A 23,296-nucleotide genomic window follows, 5' to 3' on the forward strand; every position below is an offset into this window, starting at 1 on the left:
ATTACCGATAAATGCTTACCGAAATGAGGGTAAAATACCATCATAATTGAGTTTTAAGACAAAAATGTGGATATAAACTAAAGATTTTGCAACGGAAATATGGTATGTAGCCAGATTATGCACATACAAACTTACAACTCCTCTAAACCACTTCCCTTTCTATGCTCTACAAGTATACATATATAGTTATCATTTCGTATGCATTCCTGCTATCTTCACCCTCTATTAACAAAATTTTATATACTTCCTTCCTTCCCTTCACCTGCTCGCACTCTGGTTACTGGGGCCCGTTCCGTAATCGTCCTCATCCCTGTACCGTCGATCATCTCGTGAAGGTAGTTTTAATCGCTCAAAGATTTCATCCAGAGATTCAGAAGATGATTCTTGTGTGGCTTGTGTATCTTGCGACTGACGCAACGGCATGAATCTCTTGGCCGCCATGTTGGTCCTCAAGTTTTGGAAATTCGTTTTCATCGACACCCAGGTTGACGATATCTTAGACGGCTGTCCATTTTCCATATTAGGCCGAGTGTCTGTGTGAAGAGAAGCATTTGATGTGGTCGTATTTATGTCTGAGCTCTTCAATGCTTTGTATTTTCTGTTGATATTCTCCTTGTTACTGCTATCGTGGGGATCTGTTTTCCATCGTTCTGACCCCCTCTTACCATCTTCGATTGAAAGAGTTGGTTTTGAATCGGCACCAACCTAAAAACCGAAGGGTTATGTAAAACTTCATAACTAAATAAATAAAAGGAGGAAACTAGAGGTAATCTAAGAGCATAACCGTTTTGCCAAATATGAATTAAGCCATTTCGATTGCACGTGATGGTAATCTAAGAGCATCTCCAACAGATTCTCTATAGAGAATCAAAAGTTAAAAATCTCTAAAAAGAATTACATTCAACTCCAACAGATTATCTATTTTAGTTATATTATTAAAATATTTTATAATTTTATCATTCCAATACACATTTTTTTAAAATTTTACATAAAATAATAATTCAATTTCATTGGTGAGAATGAATAAGAAACCATTTCTGTCCCCTACCATCAAGTTTTTGAAAATTCTCAAACTCGGAGTTTTCTCTTGTTTTCTCTATTTTAGAGAACGATATAGAAAATCTCCTCAGAGCAAAATGGAGAATAAAACCTCCATTTTCTCTATTTTAGAGTATCTGTTGGAGATGTTTTAACGAGTCTAGATAAATAATACAATAAAGGAGAATTAAAAATTATTAGCAATAGTGCAGAAAACATAAGTTGGAGAAAATTATTTATTAACTATGCATATAGTTGTTCAGACAATCAAAAAAGCTACAGTCGTGATTAGCGTATCAGTCGCTGGATAATTAGTAGAATGGCTATGGGAAAAACAGGTTCCAAAACAGCTTAACCATACACAAAATGGTCTAACTCAGTCATTTCTAATACCCTAACTGATTCAATAAAAAAAGAACTAATGAGACCAGTCAATATGGGGTATTGCAGTTCACAATGATGGAGCTGCAATTTCCGGGTGGTTTTAACTTGGCAAAGTGAACTTATTGCCACTCATGATGATGAAGACAATAGTCATATTTGAGGAATATGACATCGCTTTGGAACCACGAGGGTTTCTAAAATGAAGGAAAAATTGAACTCGGGAAACGTACAACATATCATCTTTAAGAATATAAAGTAAAAACATCTTGCTAAGTGTTAAAAATCAGGGAGGTGCCATTTCTAAGATAATACTCAAATAGTAGGAACCAGACACAAGTATTTTATCAGTAGAGTGGAGACCCTATTTTGTACCCATTTAATTGACACTGGTATTGGTGAGAGAACAGATTAAACTAGATAGATAACTTGGTTCCTATTACTATGGAAACAAATTAACCAACCATTTTACGCGTTTTCATGAATACTCCATTAAATTGGTGGTGATATAACCATGATAATATTGAAGCATCAACTAGAAATCACTTACCATGTTATTGCTTCCAGATTCGATATCCATAGTCGCATCACTAAAATATCTTGCTAGGGGAATAACAAGTTCACCAACCTTATGTCCTTTCCCGATGGAAGAGCGTTCTAAGGACAAAAGATGATGGGATTTAGAATTATTTGTGCAAAAATATCAAGCAAGTAAGAGCATGGTTTGAGGAATGCAGCACCCAGGAGAAGAATAGAACTTACCTTTCTGCAAAATCATCAATCCTGATGGATCAAACCCATCAAGGTCATCGGCTTCATTTCTCAACCTGAATATCTTCCAGTTCCCGAAGTAACTCATAATTCGGTCAAAAAAATTGCTTGCTACCATTAGGGTATATACAACCATAATAAGTGGATAGATCTTGTTAAAGTTTTGCCCGAAAAAGGGGACTGCATCATCAATTTTCCCCATTCTCTGTAAGTATGTTACTGACAAAGATTAGTCAACACTGAACAGTTCATAAATTGTAGCATAAATGACAAACAAAAAAGGAGAGCAGCGGATATTGCCGTTATAACCCAAATTTATTTTAAAGAGAATTTACAAATAAATGAGGCCAATATTTGACATCTCCGATTCTCTGGACTCAGCTTTCCTATTATCTCTTGAATGTTCATTAAATGAAAATACGGCACTTGCAAAGGCAGAGAAAATACCTCTTATTGTGACAAATCGAGTTTAAGAAACCCATTTTTCTCGACAAAAAAAAGCTAAAATCATATCAATCATCAATCATAAAAGAATCTGAAACTACACATATGCTGAAGCAGTCTTGCATAAATCACTAATGAGAAGGCGGACAAAGCAAAGAAACATGATAAGAAATAATCATCTATCATATTTGAGGAAGATCAATAGTGCAGAGTCAATTCCCAATCTAATAGGATTCTAAATTATAATCATACAGTGTTCATAAAAGACTTACCGCTGGATCTATTCCTTAAATATAATATTACCATATCTTAGAAATTTACAAGTGAATATCTCGGAAGGTGGTGCTATGGTTGTTCAATGAGATATACAAAGCAATATATACGATACTGACTTTAAAGAAACAGACACCAGATGACAGCGGCCTTGCAGCTAGAAGAGAGTGCCCTCCTGGCCCCCCGCTCCAGCTAAGACCTTAACACAAAACTTATCCCATCAAAATTGATGCAAGAAAGCATATGCCTAAAAGGCTAACAATCACTTGCGAATTCTAGAATTCTAAGAAAAGATCCAAACGCATTTCCAATGGAGAATTCAACATAAAGAAGAGAATGACACAAACACTGTTGCTTTTGGATGTCTAGCTTCTTTATATCAAACATGATCATTAGAATTTTCTCTGTCAAAAGGTTATGCTAGCTTCACACAAATATCAAATATGAACTGGTAAAATCGTTACTTTCACATTCCGAACAAACAGCACAAACTAGGGTCCAGGTTCAGAGCAAACGCATGCAATGCATGGAGATTTTCTTTGGGTAGACTGCTCAATGTTGATTGAGAGACCTGCTTTGACTAAAGTAAATTACATCAGGGAAATGGTTTGCATGATCGATATAGTAAATTAGGAGGATGAACTGCAAGTACTTGTTTTTGTTCCCTGCAAGGCATTTATAGTATTTGATCCAGAGATTCTTGTCCAACTATGAACTTTCATTTAGATTGCAGATGCAATTAAAAAGAGATTGCAGATTAAAGTCTAACCCATTCAAAGACAGTCTGGGCATCTCGTGGAAGACGAATAAGATTTAGAAAATTATATGAGATTGGGGGTGCGTATCGTGCCACCTGCCTGGTAGAGATTTTAACATCAATATGTCATTTACATCACTGCAATGAATATATTTCAAACGAGACTTGGTTGAATATTGAACACTAAAAACACTTACGAGCATATCATCAGCAGGCTGACTGAACTTGTTTGACTTGGAGTAAGTGAGTAGAATGTCAACCTTCCAATTTTGAACAATGAATAGTAAGTGCAAACACACATATACATCAGGGGGATGAAAGCAACAACCTGAAAATAGGTGGAAAAGAATAATATCAGTCTCAAAGATAGAGGAAAGGAGAAGAAAACAACGGATCTACTCCCATGCATACGAAATCAATAAAATACTTCCTACCTTCGGCTTACTGCAAACCCTTTCTCATCTTAGGTGCCATTTACTAAATACTTACCTTGGTAAGCGCTTACTGGTGCAATTACCTTATTGGGTCAACATAACAAGGACCGAGAATCTTACCCGGTAAGAGAGAAGACTAGGATCAAGAGTCTTACCCGGTAAGTGAGGGGGTGACTCTTACCCGATAAGCGCTTATGGGGTTTAAGACGCTTACCAACAATCCATTTTGATGACCGAGAATGTTAATAAGGTAAGTGAGGGTGATGTCTCATGCCGATAAGTGCTTACCGGGTAAGCATACGGTAAACGGCCCCTTAGTCTTCCTAGAGCAAAATGTTTTCTTTTATATACTACCCCTTCGTCCTAAAAAGGCATCCTTCCACTAGGCACATAGTTTAATGAGAATATTTGATTTTTGATCAAATATCTAATATGCCCCTCAGCGAATGACAATTGAGGAATCTTGTGAACATAACCAATGTTACTAGCATTTGCAAACAAGTAGATATGGAGAGAAATTTACCCGAAAGAGAAATGTTCATTTAGTTCACAGCAAGTCAAAAAAAATGTTTAATTTATTTTGGGATGAAGGGAAGTGAAAAAATAGTTCACCGAGATTTAAATTGTTTCAAATTACCAAGCATACAGGTGTTTGGACACACACAGGTTCTGCATGCCCGAACACTTGAGGAAAGAGAGAGAAGTTACCTGCACAAGCACTCCACTAGTTTGAACTGCATTAATTATAATAGAAAAAAGAGAGAAGTCAACTCCACTAGGCAGTATAGTGGCTTCTGCTAGAAGAATTGCAACAGTCAAGCAACCCAGTATGATAGCCGAAAGCTTTTTGAGTTGCTTCTTCAGGATACACCGCCATACGAGCTCTACAAATTAATCCATAACCAAGATTTTATGAATTATGAAGAGCATCAGAAAACCATCCTAGATGTATTGAGATAAATCTTATAAATGCACATCACATCAAACTGATATATATATATATATATATATATATATATATAGAGAGAGAGAGAGAGAGGGAGGTTCAAGGGAAAACCTACAAAAATGAAAAACTGAGGAACACCCTGGTACCCATTCATCTGGACAGTATGCACATGTACATACAAGTAATTTGGAAGCAATTTGTCCGGTATGCACACGTGCATAAAACCAGAAACAGTTATTAATTGCTTCCAAATTACTTGTATGCACATGTGCATACCGTCCAAACGAACAGACACTAGCGTGTTCCTCATTTTTTCATTTTTTTTTTGCGGTTTTCCACTGAACCTGACCCTATATATATACCCCAAGCATTTTTTAAAGACCTCATCTCATATAATGGACAAAATGAAAATCATAAATGCAACTTACATAAGAAAGCAATTCGACATATTAAAATATGGATTACATTCTACACTAAAACGCCAAGAAAAAGATAGAATCAAAAAGTAAATTAGTTTCTGTAGGTAGTCATGTGCAATGGGCAATAAAGCAAAGGGAGCAAAACCATGTAAGCAGTCAACCGAAGGACCCCTCTGCTCAGACACTTAAAAGTACACAAGAAAAGAACAGCACAAATACTACAAAGAAGACTTGTGTATAGTGATTTAAGGGATAGTGAAAAAGAATAAAACATTAAGTACATGCTTCAAACACCAGGGTCTACAATTTTAACTCCCACTTTTATCTCTCTTAATATGGCCCCATTAAATATCCGATAATCCTTTATCCATAATCTTCCTCCTTCAAGATTCTGTTTATGCTGATCAATTATGTATAGCACAGAACTATAACGAAAGTGTTCTTCATGAAAAACCAGAAGAAAGTTCATATTTGATATAAAAAATATGGAAATATATCAAAATTTGGAAAAAGAAAAGATTACCAATCGTATCAAGACAAGATCCTATCTTCCCTGAACGCTCAGGCCTGAAGCTTGAAATATATTTCCTGCAGGTTAAACAAAGTGGAATAATGGTTAATTTTTTTGGGAATAATCTGTTCAAATAACAAATTGCAGATTAGCCCCTGCATAAAGGTTCTTTTACAAGTTTGGTCCACAACATAAACAAAGTTATCATCTTACACTTAATAAATAATCTGAAGTCTTGCAAACATTGTACAAAGTGTGACATGACATTTCTTTTTTGTTGATTAACAACTTCAAAATCAGTGGTGGATCAAGAATGACTATCAAGTGACTTACCATTCCAAAAAAATATAGCTAGGAAACGAATTTGTGTAATTTGCTCAAGCACCTTTATTTTTTATCACAAACTTACTCTGTATGATGTACTAAAAGATGGAATGAAATTATATATTTTCCCAAAAAAATCAACCATATAAATCTTGAATCAATTTTCCATGATGTCTCAAAACTGTAAATGTAAAAAAGAACATTTTATCATTTTTCACCAGCCAAAATCTCTAGAAATTTCTTTAATTCTCATAAATTTTAATCAGTGCAAATCCTTGAGAAAATTACAAGCACAAATTTCAGTTTAATCAACTCATTATCTATGCAAATCTTGAACATAATGATCAAACTAAACCCTGTATATCCCAACCGGATGTAGGGTCTGCGAGGGGTAAGATGTAAGCAGAGTGTCGCAGACCTTCCCTCTGTATCAAGATACAGAGAGACTGTTTCCGAGAAGGCATGTGAAAAAACTTTAGTAAAAGTTTCAGAAAGCACTACTATAATTTTTTTGAAGACAGAATTATAAAAGAGAGCAAATAGATCTACAAAGAAAATTAAAAATTATCAAATAACATCATATTAATCAAATAATCAACTTTGAAGTTTGAAGTAAGCAAATTCTTGATGAGAGTTGTATTGTACTCCTTCCCTTGAGTGTCATATACTTTGTGCCTTGTTCATAAAATTGATTAAAGAATTATTTAGGTTAAAAAAATAAAATAAAAATATTTGGATAACTACATTAGCTATCAAAAAATGCATGGAGACATAAGCATCTAAGGTTAGAAACTCAAGTTAAATTTGAAAACAACCTTATAATTTACAATAGTGCATTGGTCAACAAAGCCAACTTATTTCAAAAATAAGGACAAGAAGGGACCAACCATGAACTTGAACACATAACATAACACTCAAGTACTTCACCTCAACCTACTAACTTGGGCATCTTCTTAAAGAAGCATTTACATAATAAATTAGAAAATAGAAACTCCAGGGTAGGTCCAGAGTGTACCCTTAACCCTTGTATCTTAACAGGACCGACCCTGATCAAATTAAGCATTCTGAGATTATCACATGCATTGAAGAATCTTATGTTAGAACTTCATACACATCCTTATAATCAAATTATGATGCGCCTCCTGTTAGACTAAGTCAACTAGTCTAGTTTATATTATTAATATTGTCTAGGGTCCAAAGTGTAATTAGTTTTACCTATATAARGTGTATCAGATTATTATTATTTTTCAATCAATACAAATCAATATCAAGTTTAATACCTCCTACTTAATTCAGTTGCTAGGAAGTAAAGAGATGAAGGCATGATAATTTAACCATGAATTGATTTTGGACCATTGACGCAAACCCTATGAAATATGGATGCCAAAAAACGTCATGTTTTTTGTTAGGCATGAAAGGGGTCTATGATTTATGTTATCTAGATCTACTTTAAAGAGATTAATGTTGTCATTTAAGATATCAATATGTCATATTTGTTAAGTATATCCCTTCTTACTCAACCACTTCATATTTCATAATTCACCATCTCAAACTTTTCTTCAGCATTAATTATCATGCAACATGTTATTACCAGCACATGGCAATTTAAAATTCCATTAGCATCTTGATGCTTCAATAAATATGACTAAAAAGCAATACAATAACACAATCTCCATACACCTCCACATATATAGGTGCACAAGATTTTATATGGTCAATGTCACCACACTACACTGAGCGTCAATAGCATAGATGAAAATATATGAACATGTAAATTCAATATGTATGGTCCATGGAACTATTATATCTTAGTGGTTCACTAAATAAATAGGAGATAACAAACAGGAAATCAGTGGATCTTCATAATAAACTTGGAGACCAACAATTTAATTCTACCAGTTTTACACCATGCACCATACATAAAGCATCATACAGAACAATAAACAAAGCCTGGCCACATCACAAAGTGACAATAATTCCCATAGCGACTCATGGGAGGAAACCCCATGATAGAAGAAAAAAGAGAGGCATGGATCATTCCTACAATGTGAAAGCATATTTAGATGAAGAGAGACTCGATGAGAAGAATAACAAGCCTGGATTGAGAGCAAACCATCCAGTAGCATTACGACGCTCATAGTTCTTTAGAGTGTCCTCCAGCTCAAGAGCTTCCATCACAAAATTCATATATTCACTGATCAACAAGGAAAAACATGAATGATTAAGCAAACAATGAAACAAAGAACTAAACATGTCACTTCAATTTGTGATAGTAAATGGTTGTGAAAGGATGAAGTGATGGTATATGTAATATTAAGTCCCATGACATGAAACAGGTGCTTCCATCTTGGTGAATCAACAAATAGTAACGTTGAAACCTTGACTAAATAGTATTTGGTCTACCATACGGAACCTAGAAAAGAGCCCACTAAATAAGGTGCAAACTTAACCTATGGAGCTAATCCATTGTTATACCCTGGAAATGTGGTCAAATAAGTATAAAAGGTAGGCTGGGTTGAAAAAGTCAAACAGGTCGTATAATGTGGGAGAACTGTACAAGTAGCCACTGCAGTGATACAAGTAGGTTAAGCAAAGTGGAGAATCAGAGACCATGGCAGCTGGCGGGGAGAAGCCAATGAGACACATAGACGGAGTTTCAAAAAAAAAAAAGAGAACCAGAAGCAAGAGCATATCTGCGCTCTAAGCTAGTCAGCTTTGTGCTCAGAAAAGTAGGAAAGAAAATGTAAAGCGTCATTCAAAATCTTCTAGAAAAATGGTTCAGTTCTGGTTTTGGTTGGTTTTAAGCAGTTTGGAATGGAAGCTAACCAAGAACCAGTTTTCCAAAAATTCTAGAGCTGAATCGCACCAAACATACTTGGTCCCTGTCCTGACACCATGAAAAGTAATCGTTTGAGAGACATGATAGGAAGTGAAGATGCAGAGAGGAGGAAATGAAGTCTACCAGAGCCAGACCTAGACCCTAATGTTAATTGGTCACTGTTTTTTTCTTATTTGTGTAGTATATTGGTTAAAAAGAAACTTAATGGCCTCTGAATTCTTTTAAACTAAAAGACCCAGGACAGTCTACTTTTTTATTTAGCCAAAAATCAACTTGCATCTCCTGCTTCAACAATTTTTTGTCTCACGTATGCACCAGAGAGCCCAAGTGAGATGCCTCATTGAAGCTGCTAGCCTCAGCCAAAGCAAGACACAAAGTTGCACCTTCATGGGCCTAAGGGCCTCACCCGTAGACCCATCTCTAGGCATGCCTTGCAAGTTGCAAAACTCTATTAACACAATAAAATTAAAAAAGCAAGGTTTAGGCTGACATCCAAACAAATGTTCTGAACATGAAAATGCCTCAATGGCAGGTGATAATTGACAAGATAGAAGTCCATCCTAACAAACATAACAACTTACTGAGATAGTACGATAATGCACAATAGATTTCTCATCAGTGACATAATCCATATCATTGACAAGATAGAACTCTTTAACACTTGCTTCCACAAATATAACTCCTTTTGATGCTTACCTTCTACAACGGTAGTACTCGCCTTTAGCTATTTTGAGTTGGCGTCTTAGTGTTGCCATAGATTTCTCATCAGTGTCATAATCCATATCATTTTCCCCTAACCTTCCCCCTTGGGGTTTGAAAGAGGGATCTTCATTAAGCTGGACAAAAGATATTAATATCAATGTGTCTTGTAGCTCCAAAATAAGAAAGTGAAACAAATAGCATAATATATTTAAAGCCGCACAGATATACAAAGAAGATTTACCATATTGGTCAACATTTTATCGATGATATTCATATAGGGTCTCAAGGGATCACGTTTTGACATTTGCTTCGATGTTGCTTGGGCAACCTAATGCAATAAATCATTATATGTTAGAGGAAGAGCAAAAAAAATTACACAGTTTTAGTCATATAACATTCATATCAGCATCATTTACAAAAAAATGTCCATCAGTAAAGAAAATGGTAACAACTAAATTAAGGCATATCTCATCTAACTTCAATACAAATCACCAAGGGAGAGAACAGAATGAAATCATGACATGGTATTGTTTATGGGAAAAATATTCTCTTTCTAATTTCCTATAAAATTACTCGAGTCCTAGGATAAACCAACATTTGGCTCTTAAGTAGCATCACTACTCACTAGTATGTATACTCTCTAACAAGCACATCACTGAAGTCCAATAACAAAATATTTGATGCATCGATTTCTTCCTATTCTAGGAAAAAAAGTCTAGTTTCAGCCTATCCAGATACAAAATATTGGAAATTACCACAACCAAGAGGCTGAATATGATGACCAGGACTGGGGACATAAGAAACAAATGAACCTTATTAAATGTAGATGCATTTAATTAAGTCGTTTTGCAATGATAAAAAGAGCCACAAAATGATTACAGAAAGAGACCGGTATACTACTCAAACAAGAGCAACAGTACTCTCACAAATCCACCCTTCAACTAATTTATGCTAGTTGTAAAAACATGTAAGACACGCTCTATAGTTGTCCTTTTATTGTATTATAACATGTATTCATCATTAAAAATACCAGAAGAGAGTTATACAGAGATGACTAGTATCGGTAATATCATGAGTGTCAGAGTATTACTTGAAAGAAGCCCAATCAACAATGTAAACAGTGACACTTACAACTATAGCATTTGACAAGTTTTGATGAGCATCGTCAAGTTGTAAAGCCGCCCTAGCCACTTTATGGGACAGCACCTTTTGGCGTGTGATGTAGTCAGCATTAATCCAAATGCCCTTTGGAATTTCACTTAAACCAAAGCCAAGGAGAAATGCACCGGTCACGAGTCCAAATGTATTAGAACAAGCCATGGCAAATCCAATTATACCGCCTCTCCTGTCAACCATTTGAGAATCAGAATAAGGAAGGAAAAGTTTCACGCAATTAAGGAGCTAAAGTAAGTAAACTGGAATCCTAGTTCTGATTTTAGAGAAATGTAAAGTTTTGAGAATACTATAGGGATGCCATGCATACCATAAAGTTTAACAGGACAGTAAGATAGTCATATACTTGATCATGGTAACACTAAATGCATAATCTTTCACAAGATCAATTAAAGGAACAAACTATATAGAAGAAACACACATAACTATTGGCATACAAATGAAAATTTTTGTCTCAAAACAATTAAAAAAACAGATAATATTATATATTCTATCAAATAAATATATCTGATGTGAATTGATAGCATGACTTCACATCTTCCTTTTTGCTTTCCGTAACCACTAAAGAGTAATGCAATCCATCTTTTCAATATAAACTGTAAAGCCCACAAGGAAAGAAGCTTGCATGATTACATCTAAAGAAGATGTTTCATTGTTTATTGATGAACTTAACCATTCACATTGGAAAACAAAACAAAGAAAACTCAACCAGCCGTACTTAAAAGGTCTACATCGTCTACGCATGTAAACCAGGATTTACAACAAAATAAAAGATTGTCATCAAATAAGTAAGGGTATTAAGATACAAACCAGTTATGGTGCATTAAGATAAGCAGGATAAGTCCAAAGAGTGCAACAGAGCCAACAAGCAGGTAGAACACTAGATTCACATGTAAACTCGTCTTTAATCTTTCCGTCACCGTGAAATCCCCAGCATCTTCGTAACCCTGAAGGATAGGTACCACAGCCCTGCTTAGAAAAATTGTTCAATATAGATTTATGAGAATAGGATATGCATCTAGAAGCCCATATGGTATGGAGCTATGGAAGATATAACCATCAAGAAAGCTTAAAAGGTAGCAACAATGGCAAAAGAAAGCTTGTACAGTTGCAGAATATGAAGGACATGCCTCAATTAAATGGTACACAATAACAAAAGGTAACGAAATTATAATAGACTGGTTATCCTTTTTTTGATGTGATTTCATGTTATGGTGATCGTTAGTACAAAGACAAAAATTATGACCAAAACTTATGTTAAAGAAAGTGCAGACACAAAAGCAGGATTTAAAAATGAAAGTGATAACATAGTATGGAAATAACATACATTATTTCGTCCTCAATGTGCTCTCCTTGATATAGCCAAAAGATGTGATATAGGTGAATTACATCTCAATAACAAGAACAAGTGCTTCTAAGGACTTGAGATGTGAGATTCGGGTTACCTTTCCTTTTTGGGACATTTGAGGTTAGATAACCATCAACTAAATTCATTCCATTTTCACCATCACTGGTTCAGAGATGGGACCTTTTTTATGTTGACTTTTGATGGTTAGACTGAAGGATATGGAGACTACATTACCTGGAATCGTTTTTATGTGTGCTTTTTGACCATTTATTCAACTTCTTGTGAAGCCAGTGGAAGTATTAATCTAGGGGCTAGAAGTAAGAAGAGGATAAACGAAAGTACAAATATAAACATAAGGCATACCAAGTAAGTAAAAATGTACTCCAATATGACCAGCTCCAAAAGAAAGACATGCCTCCCCTGTTTTGATCACTCATAGCCTGCACACAGGAAGAAAAATATAGACAATTTAAAACAAGTAGTGTAAATTTATGACGGGGGCTTGTCAAACATCCATGTCATATGCATGCATATTGATTTATTCTTTGGGAGCTCATGCACATCTAATATGGAACATAACAAATCTATGAGCATGCCAACATGAAAATAAGAAAGTCGAGCAAACAAGAATGTTTCCTAGTCATGCAGATGGTCTACATATTTCCTACTTCATGACATCATTCTCAGGGTTGGACCTTGAGCATGCCTGATTGCATGTGTTTTTGACGCCCAGTAGTAAATCATAGCATCATCAAACTCATTAAAGAAAAACCCAACCCGTACGAGTTTTATCAAGAATACAATATGACTAAAACAAGGTAGTCGTACACACAAATAACTTCTAAAAACACTGCCGTCAATTGACCTTAAAAACCAACAGTTAATCCCCAACATGATCACATTATAACCATTAACGTGAATAGAATGACCCAACAACGAGATTTTTACCCCAGAGTAGGTGGATCAAGCAAGTAATAGAACCAAGATAGACTACAAAATGGTGCAACCAAAAAGCAAACAGGTGGTGACATAGCACAATGTTGTTGTTAATTGTGCAAGAAAGGTCCATATCAATTTCATATGCGAAGAAGTGCTAGGCTTGACATCAACAAATTGGAAGGTGAATTATTTTTCACCTAACCGATCACAGACCCGTTTCCAATAAGCTACAATTAGGGTTCTACATTCCTGATCCAACCAAAATGCTAAGCAAACTTTGAAATTATCATTCGTTTCAACAAACAGCAACACAAAACCGACATGCACTTGGCCATAAATCAAAATTCAAATAAATTAGAGATAAGAACGAAAACATACAGTCCAAATGTCGGCGGGGACGAGGATGATGAAGGAGAGAGAACAAAACCATGTGTAACCAACGGTGAAGAGAACGTAACGAGGTATGTCAGGTCCGGCAAAGTATCTTAACGTGAAGATCACCATCCCCATGGTCAAGGGTAAGGAAATCAGATAGAATACCCACATGATTCTTCTCGCCTTCTTCCTGTTGCAAAATTCACACAATTTGTTCAACGACACGTTGAAAAAGAAGAAGATCCTTCAATGGAGATTTGGTCAAGCGTCGTCAATAGGCGCTCCCGTCGGTTGCTCCTTCGTTTAGCTGCCTTCTTCCCCTGCCCAACAATTCTCATATACATACATATACAAAAGTAAAAGAAAATGTATTTTTATACAAAATAAAAAAGAGGTTTAATTTTTTTTTTTAAACATAATTATTTATTCTTTTCGTCTCAAAAAAAATTAAGGTTTTTTCTTTTTTATTCTCATAATTTAGGGACCGTTTACCAAACACTTATCTTGTAAGCGTTAACTAGTAAAATTTAACATTATCACTTATTTACCGGGTAAGACTTTTGTCCACCAAAACGGTATTGTATGCAACAATTTACCCGGTAAGCGTTTACCATGGTAAGAGCCGTCGCCCTCACTTACAGAGTAAGACTCTCGGTCTTTGTCTCCCTCTTACCGGGTAAGATTTTTGGTACTTATCATATTCATCTAGTAAGGTAATGTGACTTGGTAAGCGGTTACCTGGGTAAGCGTTTGGTAAACAGCCCCTTAATTGTTTTTTGAAAAAAAACTTCTATTAACCTTTTATGTCTGATTTGTTAAGAGGTAGAGTCATTCGAACTGTTTTTTTTTCCAATTTTTCAGAAGGATTTATATTTTATTGTCCTCTTATCTGGTAAGAGTCAACAAACCTCTTATTTGTCTCTTATTATTTTCGAAACTTTTAGCAACGACGTTTCTCAATCAATTAACTTTAATCGATCATTTCTTTCAAATGATCATTACCAAATCGATCATCATGTCTCTCAATTGGTGTATTTTAATAGGATTTAAATGTGTTAAATACCGTTTAAATGAATGCTAATAATATAATTTAAATATAACTTTTCATAACCGATGATGAATAAACATGTGAAATTGTATGAAGTTATCTATAAATTCAACATTGTAATTTTCTAAACGGGAAAATAGACAATTTAAACAAATTCAGACATTTATCAGTTTACAAAAACAAATGGTCTTGTTGATTCAGATTTCAGACTTCAGTACCACCTCTTATTAATTAGAAGTGAAATAAGACTTCAGACTTCAACACCGCTTAAAAAACATACGTCACCTTATTATAAAATATAAAATTTTATTTATTTATTATTAACATTATGCTCTTGAATTTGAAGTGAAAGAATTAAAAAAAAATAGAAGGAAAAGAAAAGGAGGGAGAAAACTGAAAGGAATTGAAGTTTTTTGTCTACGGGCTGTTTGGCAATTGCTGAATTGTTTGGTACAGAATGATTAAGAGGCTCTCATTATATAGTGCAAAACGAAATATAATTGTTTGCTAATTGTGTACAATGAAATTAGGGCTCTTAATGGTTAAGGGAGATACATGATACAAAATCATTCATAGGGTTTTAGAACCATTAAGAGACAAACTTTTTTTTGTCAAACAAAATTCGCATCTTAACGATTCAGATGTTGTCTCTTAATGAAACTATTAAGAGGTAAACAAATAACCCCTACGTTTTTTAAATGGAATGAAAAAAAAATTCATATTCTTGAGCAGAAAAAAAAAAGAAAAAAATATATTACTTTTACTAGTATACCTTTTAAAAATATATCATTTAGAATGAAAGATTAAATAGTTTTATAATTTTATAATTTTAATAAACTTTTAAATTATTTTAATTTATTTTATTTTCTTTCATTTTCTTTTCCTACATTTTGCAAAGAAAGTTTTGGGAGGAATTTTATCATTATTTTTTTCCATTTCCTTTCTGTTCTCTTCCAAAAGAGTTTCAAGAACACAAGTTTTTTTTCCTCTTTTTTTTTTTCCGTTTCCTTTCGTTCATAGAAAAAGTTTCGACAACACAACATAAGAGTAAAAATATCATTTATTTAATTAAAAATTATAATAACTACACATTTTTAAAACGGTGTTACATTTTTATTATTTTAAAACGGATGAAGTATAATTATTTAGACCATCAAAATATGGTAAAATGTAATAATTAAAATACTCATAAATACGACAAAATCTAAGATATTGTGTTTGTTTTTCCCAAATGTGGTATTTGATAAACCTTTTCAATTTTTAGAAATGTGGTTGTATTTATGGTACATAAAATAGTGTTTTTTTTTTTGGATAATCATGGGTTTATGGAACATCTTACATACACCGATTAAACCCTCGGGCGACCACGAATTGTCTGGAGTCATTGCAAATGGCTCATAGCCATAAGGGTTTGGCTGCGCTTGGATTTGAACCCAAAGTAGATGAGATTTTCCACTGTACCCCTCCAAAGGCTTAACTGTGTGCCACAACCCAAGTGGTTGGGAACAGCAAACGATGATGTAAAGGTTACGGGTAAAATGTTGATGTGGTAATAACATGACGGTGACGTGATGGTGGAATGATAAAAGATGTGAGTTGTTGTCATTCATGCCACCATATTCTCCATTACTATCAACAACAATAATTGACCACCATCAACCCGAATATATTCCATTATTTTTGCCAAATAAATGTTTTCGATCACTGTAATGATTAAAATCCACCTAAATTGATTATACATGACTTATCTGTTACCAAAAACAGAAGTTGGTATCAATGACATCCTTCTAAGTTGGCATCGACGATAAAGCAACAGGGCGATGCTTGTAGCATTGAATACATTAGCATTTGCATGTCAAATATCAATATTGAACGAGTCAAACACGGGATCTGCTCCCACGATTCCTACCGGCTAACTCTCCGAGATTCCAAGCATCACCTTAAACGGCTAAATAGCATGACCTAATAACACATAATTACTTATTTCCCTATAACACTCATATAAGCAACACCGTTGTAGGACGTCCTAGATGTCAATAGAGGAGCGATGATCTAATCTCACTTGTCACTGTTACCTATTTACATGGTTTGTGTCACCGATCATAACGTATTAATTACTTTCTCACACTTTTATTTCATGTCGTGTTTATTTTGTTTGATGCGTATTTGTTTATTTAATATATGAGACTTAAATCCGAAGTCTTCACTTAGTGATTTTAAGCAAAAAAAAAAACGGTTTTGCTCCATCGATTAGGACCAACAATTAGATCACTAATAGCTTATTTGTTCCTTAAACATAAACATTGCAAGTGAAACCTCCGTTCCACAAATTATGGTTACTCATGATGAAATTAACCCGAGTTTCACAAATGCAATATGTGATGGAGAGGATCCAAAAGGATAACTGACCCCTTATGGATGAGAGTTAGGGACTGCAAATGGAAATCACAAACACCAACTAGAACTACGATAGCCTATAAAGGCAACAAACTTCAATCATGTTAGAGAAACCACCTCAACCGGTTACCCCATAGTGACATGCCTTTAACATCGACTCTCGATACCCTAGATAAAACCATCGAGGGCACCCCTCATAACACCAGTGACCTGAGGTCTATTTTCCATAAGTAGAAGCATAAGCATCGATGCTCTTAGTCTACAACAAGGTTTCGTTTTGTACTTCCCCCTTTTTCTATATTTTTGTTTGAAAACGTGTTTTTGTTTTGAAAAAGCAACACACAAATTGGTTGAAGCAAACTCGTACCGATAAATCTTCTTGATATCTTTGGTGACGTGCCTTATGTGTTCGTGATAATGTAAGAGATAGAATCTCACTAATTGGAAGGAAAATGAGCGCTAGCCTTCGATGGCTTCCTTATGAAAACATCCATTTTTATTTGGGTATCGATGGTATCTGCTAAGAGCTTGCTCGAAGACAACCCTTTCTTTCCCTGACTCAGTTGCTTCTGGGTTGACAAGTTAAAAAAGGTAATGACGTAATTGCCCTCACGTTAAAGGAACTCAACGGAGCTAGTTAATGGTCGTTAAAGTCAGGCACCTAATCCGATACAAAATTGAAGTCACAAGGAAATATTTGTAAAATTTAAACTATAGTGGAGATACAACAAACGTAATTTAGACAAATTTCGTTGCATTTTATTGTATTTCAATTTTTTAGTTATGAAAAATAAGGAAAACAGGAAAACGAACGAGGATGGCATAAGAAGACATCTTTGCCCCTGAATCTAATTATGCCACAATGTATAACAAGGGACCAAATTGAAATGAAAATGGTAATTTTGGACTAAGAGTGAAAAGAAATTTTCAATAAGCTAAAAACATAGATTCACAAATACTTCAGGGACTGAATTTATAATTTACCATATTTATGCTGACCTACTGAGGTATATACAACCGTTGTCTTATCGGAGCTTATTCTCCCCCGTACTGTACTCGTAGTCGGTAGTGGAGACGTCCATGGAAACGACGGAATCCAGAGCCGACGCCTCCGACAACCCCAACAATGGCTCCTCCGGCGACGACAACACTTCTCTCGAAAACAACCATCCTCCTCCCCTCTTGCCTCCAACCTCTGCTCCTTCCCTTGTTGGTACGGAGTCGGACAACATATTTCCGGACTCAACCCTCCAAACCACCGGCGAATCAATTGAACTTCCGTTACCAGCTCCAGACAACGCCGACGCGGGTCTACCTGCACCACGAAAACGACGTCGTAGAAAGAAGCAATTCCCGGAGATGATATCCTCCGCCGCTGCCGTCAACGGTCTCCGCGTTATTCGCCACAAATCCGGTAACAGATCAGCGGAAGAAATAGACGGATACGGAGACGATGATCCGTCGCGTCGCCGGAGGATATCGTCGGATCTGGACGTTGAATCGCTAATTGCGATATCAGTCGGATTCCCTGTCGATTCTTTGACTGAAGAAGAGATTGAAGCTAACGTCGTCAAAACAATCGGCGGAACTGACCAATCGAACTACATCGTCGTTCGCAACCACATTCTCGCACGGTGGCGATCAAATGTTGACATTTGGATGACCAGAGACCATGCATTCGAGTCTATACGAGTCGAACATACTAACCTGGTCGACTCAGCATACTCGTTTCTGCTGGAACACGGTTACATCAACTTTGGCCTTGCCGCCGCCGTGAAGGAAGCCAAATTGAAGTCACCTGAGGGTTCTTCCAGAGGTGACGTCATCGTAATTGGCGCCGGACTCGCTGGACTGGTAGCGGCCAGACAATTGATCTTTCTAGGGTTTAAAGCGGTGATTCTAGAAGGCAGGACGAGGCCAGGCGGTCGTGTTCGCACGAAGAAAATGTCTGGTGGCGACTGCGTGGCCGCAGCAGACCTAGGCGGCAGCGTACTCACCGGAATCAATGGCAATCCACTGGGAGTTCTAGCGAGGCAACTAGGGTTTCCCCTTCACAAAGTAAGAGACATTTGCCCTCTTTACCTTCCCAATGGAAAAACTGTAAACCCTGAAATTGATTCAAAAGTTGAAGCATCATTCAATAAATTGCTAGATAGGGTTTGCAAGCTCAGGCAGTCGATGATGGAGGAAGCCAAATCCATTGATGTTCCATTAGGTACAGCTTTAGAAGCTTTCAGACAAGTTTACAGGGTTGCAGAGGACCCTCAAGAAAAAATGCTATTAGATTGGCACTTAGCAAATTTAGAATATGCAAATGCAACATTAATGTCAAATTTGTCAATGGTTTTCTGGGATCAAGATGATCCATTCGAGATGGGTGGTGATCATTGTTTCATCCCGGGAGGAAACGATAGGTTTATCAGAGCATTAGCTGAAAATCTGCCCATTTTTTACAATCGAACAGTAGAAAGTATAAGATATGGATCTGATGGGGTCTTAGTCTATGCTAATGGGAAAGAATATCATGCTGACATGGTTCTCTGCACAGTCCCGTTAGGCGTTCTCAAGAAAAGATCAATCGAATTTGTCCCAGATCTTCCTCAAAGGAAGAAGGATGCAATCGAGAGACTAGGCTTTGGGTTATTGAACAAAGTTGCACTCTTGTTTCCTTATGATTTCTGGGGAGGAGAGATCGACACGTTTGGGCATTTATCAGATAAATCGAGTATGAGAGGTGAATTCTTCTTGTTCTATAGCTATTCATCTGTATCAGGCGGGCCGCTTCTTGTGGCTCTGGTAGCAGGAGAAGCTGCAATACAGTTTGAACAGATGTCTCCCGTGGAATCCGTTAAGAAAGTTATGGAGATTCTGAAAGGGATCTTCAATCCGAAAGGCATTGCTGTTCCAGACCCACTTCAGGTTATATGCACTCGGTGGGGCCAAGATCAGTTCACTTACGGGTCTTACTCTTATGTTGGAATTGGTTCATCTGGAGATGATTATGACATACTTGCTGAAAGCATCGGAGATGGCAGGGTTTTCTTTGGTGGAGAAGCAACAAACAAACAGTATCCAGCAACAATGCATGGAGCTTTCCTTAGTGGGTTGAGAGAAGCTGCTAATATGCTAAGAGTTGACAAAAGGAGAAGGTCAAAGTCAAACAACACAAACAGGTCACTAACTTTCCCAGAAAAGTGAATCTGATCAAGAAATATGAGTTAGGAAACTGTTTGAAAACCCTGATTCTAGTTTTGGGAACCTCCGTGTTTTGACTGATCTGGGGTCAGTCAATCTTGAATCCAGTTTCTTTGTTACGAGTTGGATTCAAATGGAAATAACTTAGATGCTAAGAGGATGACAATCAGCGGATACTGAATCATGATTACAACGTGAAGATTGTTCGCTTAATGGCTGCATAAAATCGGATATGGTTAATAGAAAGTTTCTTGTTGCCTGCTAAATGAGCCAGTGGAGAAGGAGTTGCTTACAAATTTTCCAGAAGTTCATGAATACAGAATTCGGGAGTAAATCCTGGACCTGGCATCCATAAACGGAAACCCTATAAGCCATTACGTTCATGGAATGAAAGCAACCAACAGATGAAGGCTACATAAAAAGAATCCAGTCGCATTGTGGTTTGAAACTGCATGCATAGATCCTTGATTTGTTTATGCGTTTTTCCCGTTACTAATTATTCAGTAATGCAGCCAATAATCCAATTTCTAGCCGTCGATCATGTTTACCTACGATTCACAGTTTCCGGTGTTGATCAAGCCTTTTTCTACTGGATAAGGTATTGTTCCAGTTTGGTTTTCATTTCGATTTTAAGGTAGTAAAAGAATATCTAACCTTTTTAAGGAAAAAGTCCTTCAATTTTTTGAGCGATCAAGGGGTTGTTTACCAAACGCTTACCCAGGTAAGTGCTTACTAAGTCACATTACCTTATTGGATGAATATGACAAGGACCAAGAATCTTACCCAGTAAGAGCGAGGCAAGGACCGAAAGTATTATCCGGTAAATGAGGATGATGACTCTTACCATGGTTAGCACTTACCAGGTGAATTGTTGTATCCAATGCCGTTTTGGTGGACTAAAATCTTACCGGGTAAGAAAGTGATAGTGTTGAATTTTACTAGTAAGCGCCTACCAGGTAAGTGTTTGGTAAACTTCTCCTAAGTTCTTATGCAAGTTCTTTGAACACATAAATCTATGGATTTCTAAAACCTAGTTAAAGAAGATGACCGGTAAACCTGCTATGGTGGTATAAATCGTTTTTAAAGTTTGGGAAAAGCTCGGTAAAATCTAACCGGCTTTCCAAATCAAGTGCTAACCTCATCAAAACTAACGTGTCTCGGCTAAGGTCAACCTTTAACTACAACGAAGATTGTTGTGTTTGAAGCCTCTTTTTGAGACGGTGCCTAGATCGTTACGTCTTTCATGCGGGTCGGAACTTACCCGACAAGGAATTTCGTTACCATAGGAACGTTAAGTTACGACTGGCGTTCACCGGGGCTCTGGTCTCCGTCTCCCCCGCCACCAAACTTCCTGTAGCCTTGACCTTCCGACACTGGTATCTGAATTCCAAAAGCTCATTACTGATCATCCAAGACCATTCATATTGATAGATGTAACTGCTATTTATTTGATGAATAGACAATTGAATTAATCTATGTTCGATTTCATAAGAATTTCTAGTTATACCTCGTTAAAAATAGACTTTATTTTTAATCAATTAAATAGTTATTCTTTAAAAAGAAATTACGTTCAAGTAAGCAAATAATTTTGAATTAATGGTTTATAACTTTGTTCTCTTTCCAAAAGAAAACAAGGCTTTATAACATTGTTAAGTTCTAAAGACAGTATTTGATTATGATTTAATATAACAACTTATGTTGCCTTTACCGGCACGGTCAGATAGTTGTTTCAGATACAAGAAAAGAGATTTATCTTATTAAGTAAAACGAATTATAAAACAGTTGTTTCGGTTTTTCTTTCGTGTACAAGAAAAGCGGAAATCTTGATTAGATCTGATTATTGGGTAAAATTTATTTCAAGTAACATCAAAACTTTCAATATTTTTTAAATTTTATTAAGGTTTCAATATTTTATCACTCAATTGTACATGATTTTCCTAATTGTGTAAGAGAATCTTATTTTTTTTATTAACCTGGATATCCATCCCGCTATGCGAGCCGACTAATCCTAAAGTGACCACCTGTTTTGCAGATAGCATGTAGTCACCGCATTTAAACCTTCGTGACCATAAGGGGATTTTTATTCCTTCTTAGATTTGAACCTGAGACCTCATGATACTTTTGACCTTTGAAGCCAAACTCAAACCAATCAGGCACCACTCTTATGGTTGAGAATCTCATTTTTCCAGTACATTTTAAGTCAAGAATAAAATAAAAATCGAATCACATAATACAAATCTATCCCAAAAGGGAGAGGAGAATAAACGAAGATCGAGAAACCATATTTTAAATAGCTTTATGCAGTTGCAGTTGCATTTTATTTTAGCAAACATGTTTTTAAATACGTAGTTAAGAATAAAAAATGTGTGAAAAGGTGCAAATGTCATCTTTGTTATGTAAATATTTAGTATTTAAATATATAAAATGTTTGAATTATAAACCATTTAATATATATATATATATATAATTTAAAAGTATAAATCCGAAATAGGAATTTAGAAAAAGTAAATTTATTTAATCCAACTCACACTTTTTAATATTAAATCAAATACACGAATATCTTTCTCAAGTAATCGCATAAAATATTAATTAACTTTATTTTAAATAAGAAAAAGTCTATGAAAACTCAATTGATTTTAATGTTTGAAATGATTAAGTTTTTAGAACAAATAAGTTTTTTAATATTTCAAAACATGTTAAGTAACTTTTTTGATTTTTTAAAACCTGTTACATACATTCTTATTACTTATAAAATTGGTTAACATGATAAAGTAATGAAAAAAGTTTGAAAAAAACCCAATGAACTTTCATATTTTGAACAGTTAAGTCACTAAATATTTTTTGAACTAAAAAGATACTTACATTTATAAAATAAAATAAATACAAGTATTTATATTTATGAAAAATACTTATATTTAAAAAATATTATTTGATGAAATACATTTTAATTAAAAATAAAAAATATTATGTCAATGATTTTTT

At 35.5% G+C, this 23,296-nt stretch overlaps 2 protein-coding genes across 3 annotated transcripts; one reads left to right on the forward strand and one right to left on the reverse strand.

Annotated features, from left to right (window-relative positions):
* Positions 1-73: 73 nt before the first annotated feature.
* LOC112500637 (LMBR1 domain-containing protein 2 homolog A-like) lies at positions 74-13,994 on the reverse strand. 2 transcript variants are annotated; one of them, XM_025104160.1, is made up of 14 exons: positions 13,678-13,994; positions 12,724-12,800; positions 11,823-11,981; positions 10,971-11,184; positions 10,081-10,167; positions 9,834-9,973; positions 8,412-8,492; positions 5,987-6,051; positions 4,807-4,982; positions 3,862-3,992; positions 3,677-3,764; positions 2,182-2,395; positions 1,970-2,076; positions 74-705 (listed from the first exon to the last, which is right to left on the reverse strand). In XM_025104160.1, exons 1-14 carry the CDS (start codon positions 13,843-13,845, stop codon positions 259-261), a joined length of 2,154 nt encoding a protein of 717 aa, XP_024959928.1. In that variant the 5' UTR covers positions 13,846-13,994; the 3' UTR covers positions 74-258. The 2 variants fall into 2 exon arrangements, with proteins under 2 accessions (XP_024959928.1, XP_024959927.1); XM_025104159.1 differs by having other exon boundaries at positions 11,823-11,984.
* Positions 13,995-18,180: 4,186 nt separating this feature from the next.
* LOC112501315 (lysine-specific histone demethylase 1 homolog 1) lies at positions 18,181-20,977 on the forward strand. The gene has a single exon (XM_025105034.1). It carries the CDS (start codon positions 18,200-18,202, stop codon positions 20,315-20,317), a length of 2,118 nt encoding a protein of 705 aa, XP_024960802.1. The 5' UTR covers positions 18,181-18,199; the 3' UTR covers positions 20,318-20,977.
* Positions 20,978-23,296: the final 2,319 nt, after the last annotated feature.

This window comes from Cynara cardunculus (assembly GCF_001531365.2).
Source record: "Cynara cardunculus var. scolymus isolate 2C chromosome LG 17, CcrdV1, whole genome shotgun sequence".
Classification (NCBI taxonomy): Eukaryota; Viridiplantae; Streptophyta; class Magnoliopsida; order Asterales; family Asteraceae; genus Cynara; species Cynara cardunculus.

What these genes read in the sequence shown, in the direction of transcription:
- LOC112500637 (XM_025104159.1), bottom strand. Translation starts at nt 13,845, where the DNA reads ATGTGGGTATTCTATCTGATTTCCTTACCCTTGACCATGGGGATGGTG. An exon ending in ACTTGTCAAATGCTATAGTT is followed by an intron (nt 10,168 to 10,970) that starts GTAAGTGTCACT and finishes TTATTGCATTAG; the next exon opens with GTTGCCCAAGCAACATCGAA. An exon ending in AGCCTGCTGATGATATGCTC is followed by an intron (nt 3,765 to 3,861) that starts GTAAGTGTTTTT and finishes AATCTCTACCAG; the next exon opens with GCAGGTGGCACGATACGCAC.
- LOC112501315 (XM_025105034.1), top strand. Translation starts at nt 18,200, where the DNA reads ATGGAAACGACGGAATCCAGAGCCGACGCCTCCGACAACCCCAACAAT.